Genomic DNA, 1,190 nt, shown 5'->3' with positions numbered 1-1,190 from the left:
GAAAGAGTGAGGCAAGGAGCCATGCATCTGAGGAAGACTGAGAAACGGGGGCTCTGTGTGACCCACAGCTGCAGTGAGTGAAGGGCTGCTCCCTGCTCCCTCCTGTTCTGGGCGCTGCTGACTAAGAACTGCAGAGCCTGCTGCACAACTTCCGCTCCCTCCTGAGCCACATGTCAGCTTCAGTCCTTGACTCTGGACTGGGCCGTGTCTAAGCATCTTCTGGGTCTGTGGTCAAAGGCTGCACAGACGATGCCTCCTAAGAACTAGCTGCTCTTCAGCGTGATCTCTGCCATCACCTCAGTGAACACCAATGACCCGTCGACCGTCAGGGCCGATGCCAGGCCAAGCCCTGCAAGCAGGATGGCATCTGTTTCACTCCCCCGGGGATGAGGAAAAAGGGAGACAGGCCGAGGGGCTGGCACCTACCTGATGACGCGAGTATGGCCTTGTAAGGTGGTGCCAACCTCCCCATTGCCATCTTTCCACTTATAAAGGTCCACTCGTTGGTTACTCTGGAAAGAAACGAGGGAAAGAAGGCAGAAGGCGGCATACCAGAGACTGGAACATATACGCACCCCAGTCTGCTCAGGTGGTGGGCAGGAAGCCACGTATTGTAGAAACCAACTTGCATGGCAGAAATCCTGCATGTCAAGCTTTTATTTTTGGAATTATTTATTCATCTGTTTAATTTTGTTATCACTATTTTTTTTAATTTGACCAGAGAGAGAGAGAAAAAAAAGGCAAAGTGAGAAAGCAAGCCGCCAGGTCCAAGATGCAAACTGTAGTCAGTCATGTGGGAGTCCAGCGCCTTTACCATGCTACTTGCCAGTCCCCAGGTTAAGCTTTTTTTTTTACAGCTCATCAGAAATAGGTATATAGCCATCCCTCAGCCAGGTATGTGTTCATGTATGCCCAGTGTCCTGATGGGACAGAGAAATGGAGGCAAAAAAGACTGCAGCATGACGGGGCCAGCAGGTAGCATGGTGGTTAAGGCAATGGACTCCCATAGGCCGACCATGGTTCGAGTCCCAGACCTGTTAGCTTGATTTCTCTCTTTCTTTCTCTCTGTGTATCTCTTTCTCTGGTCAAATGAAAAAATAAATCAATGAATAAATAAAATTAAATTAAATAATTCTTTTTAAAAAAGACTGCAGCAAGACCACACCCCACAGGAAGATGCTTTCTTTCCC

General features: G+C 48.9%; 1 protein-coding gene across 3 annotated transcripts in view; it reads right to left on the bottom strand.

Annotated features, from left to right (window-relative positions):
- Positions 1 to 1,190, bottom strand: part of WDR59 (WD repeat domain 59) — a gene marked incomplete at its 3' end in the record, with an annotated part of 95,421 nt that overhangs the window by 79,951 nt on the left and 14,280 nt on the right. For all 3 annotated transcript variants that reach the window (XM_006152639.2, XM_014589402.1, XM_014589403.1), the window contains 1 exon segment: positions 427 to 512. In XM_006152639.2, the coding sequence (XP_006152701.2) occupies positions 427 to 512 (86 nt within the window).

Source organism: Tupaia chinensis, unplaced genomic scaffold (genome assembly GCF_000334495.1).
Source record: "Tupaia chinensis unplaced genomic scaffold, TupChi_1.0 Scaffold000355_1, whole genome shotgun sequence".
Taxonomy (NCBI): Eukaryota; Metazoa; Chordata; class Mammalia; order Scandentia; family Tupaiidae; genus Tupaia; species Tupaia belangeri.
The sequence above is the reverse complement of the archived record's forward strand: the minus strand, read 5'-3'. Positions and strand labels throughout refer to the sequence as shown.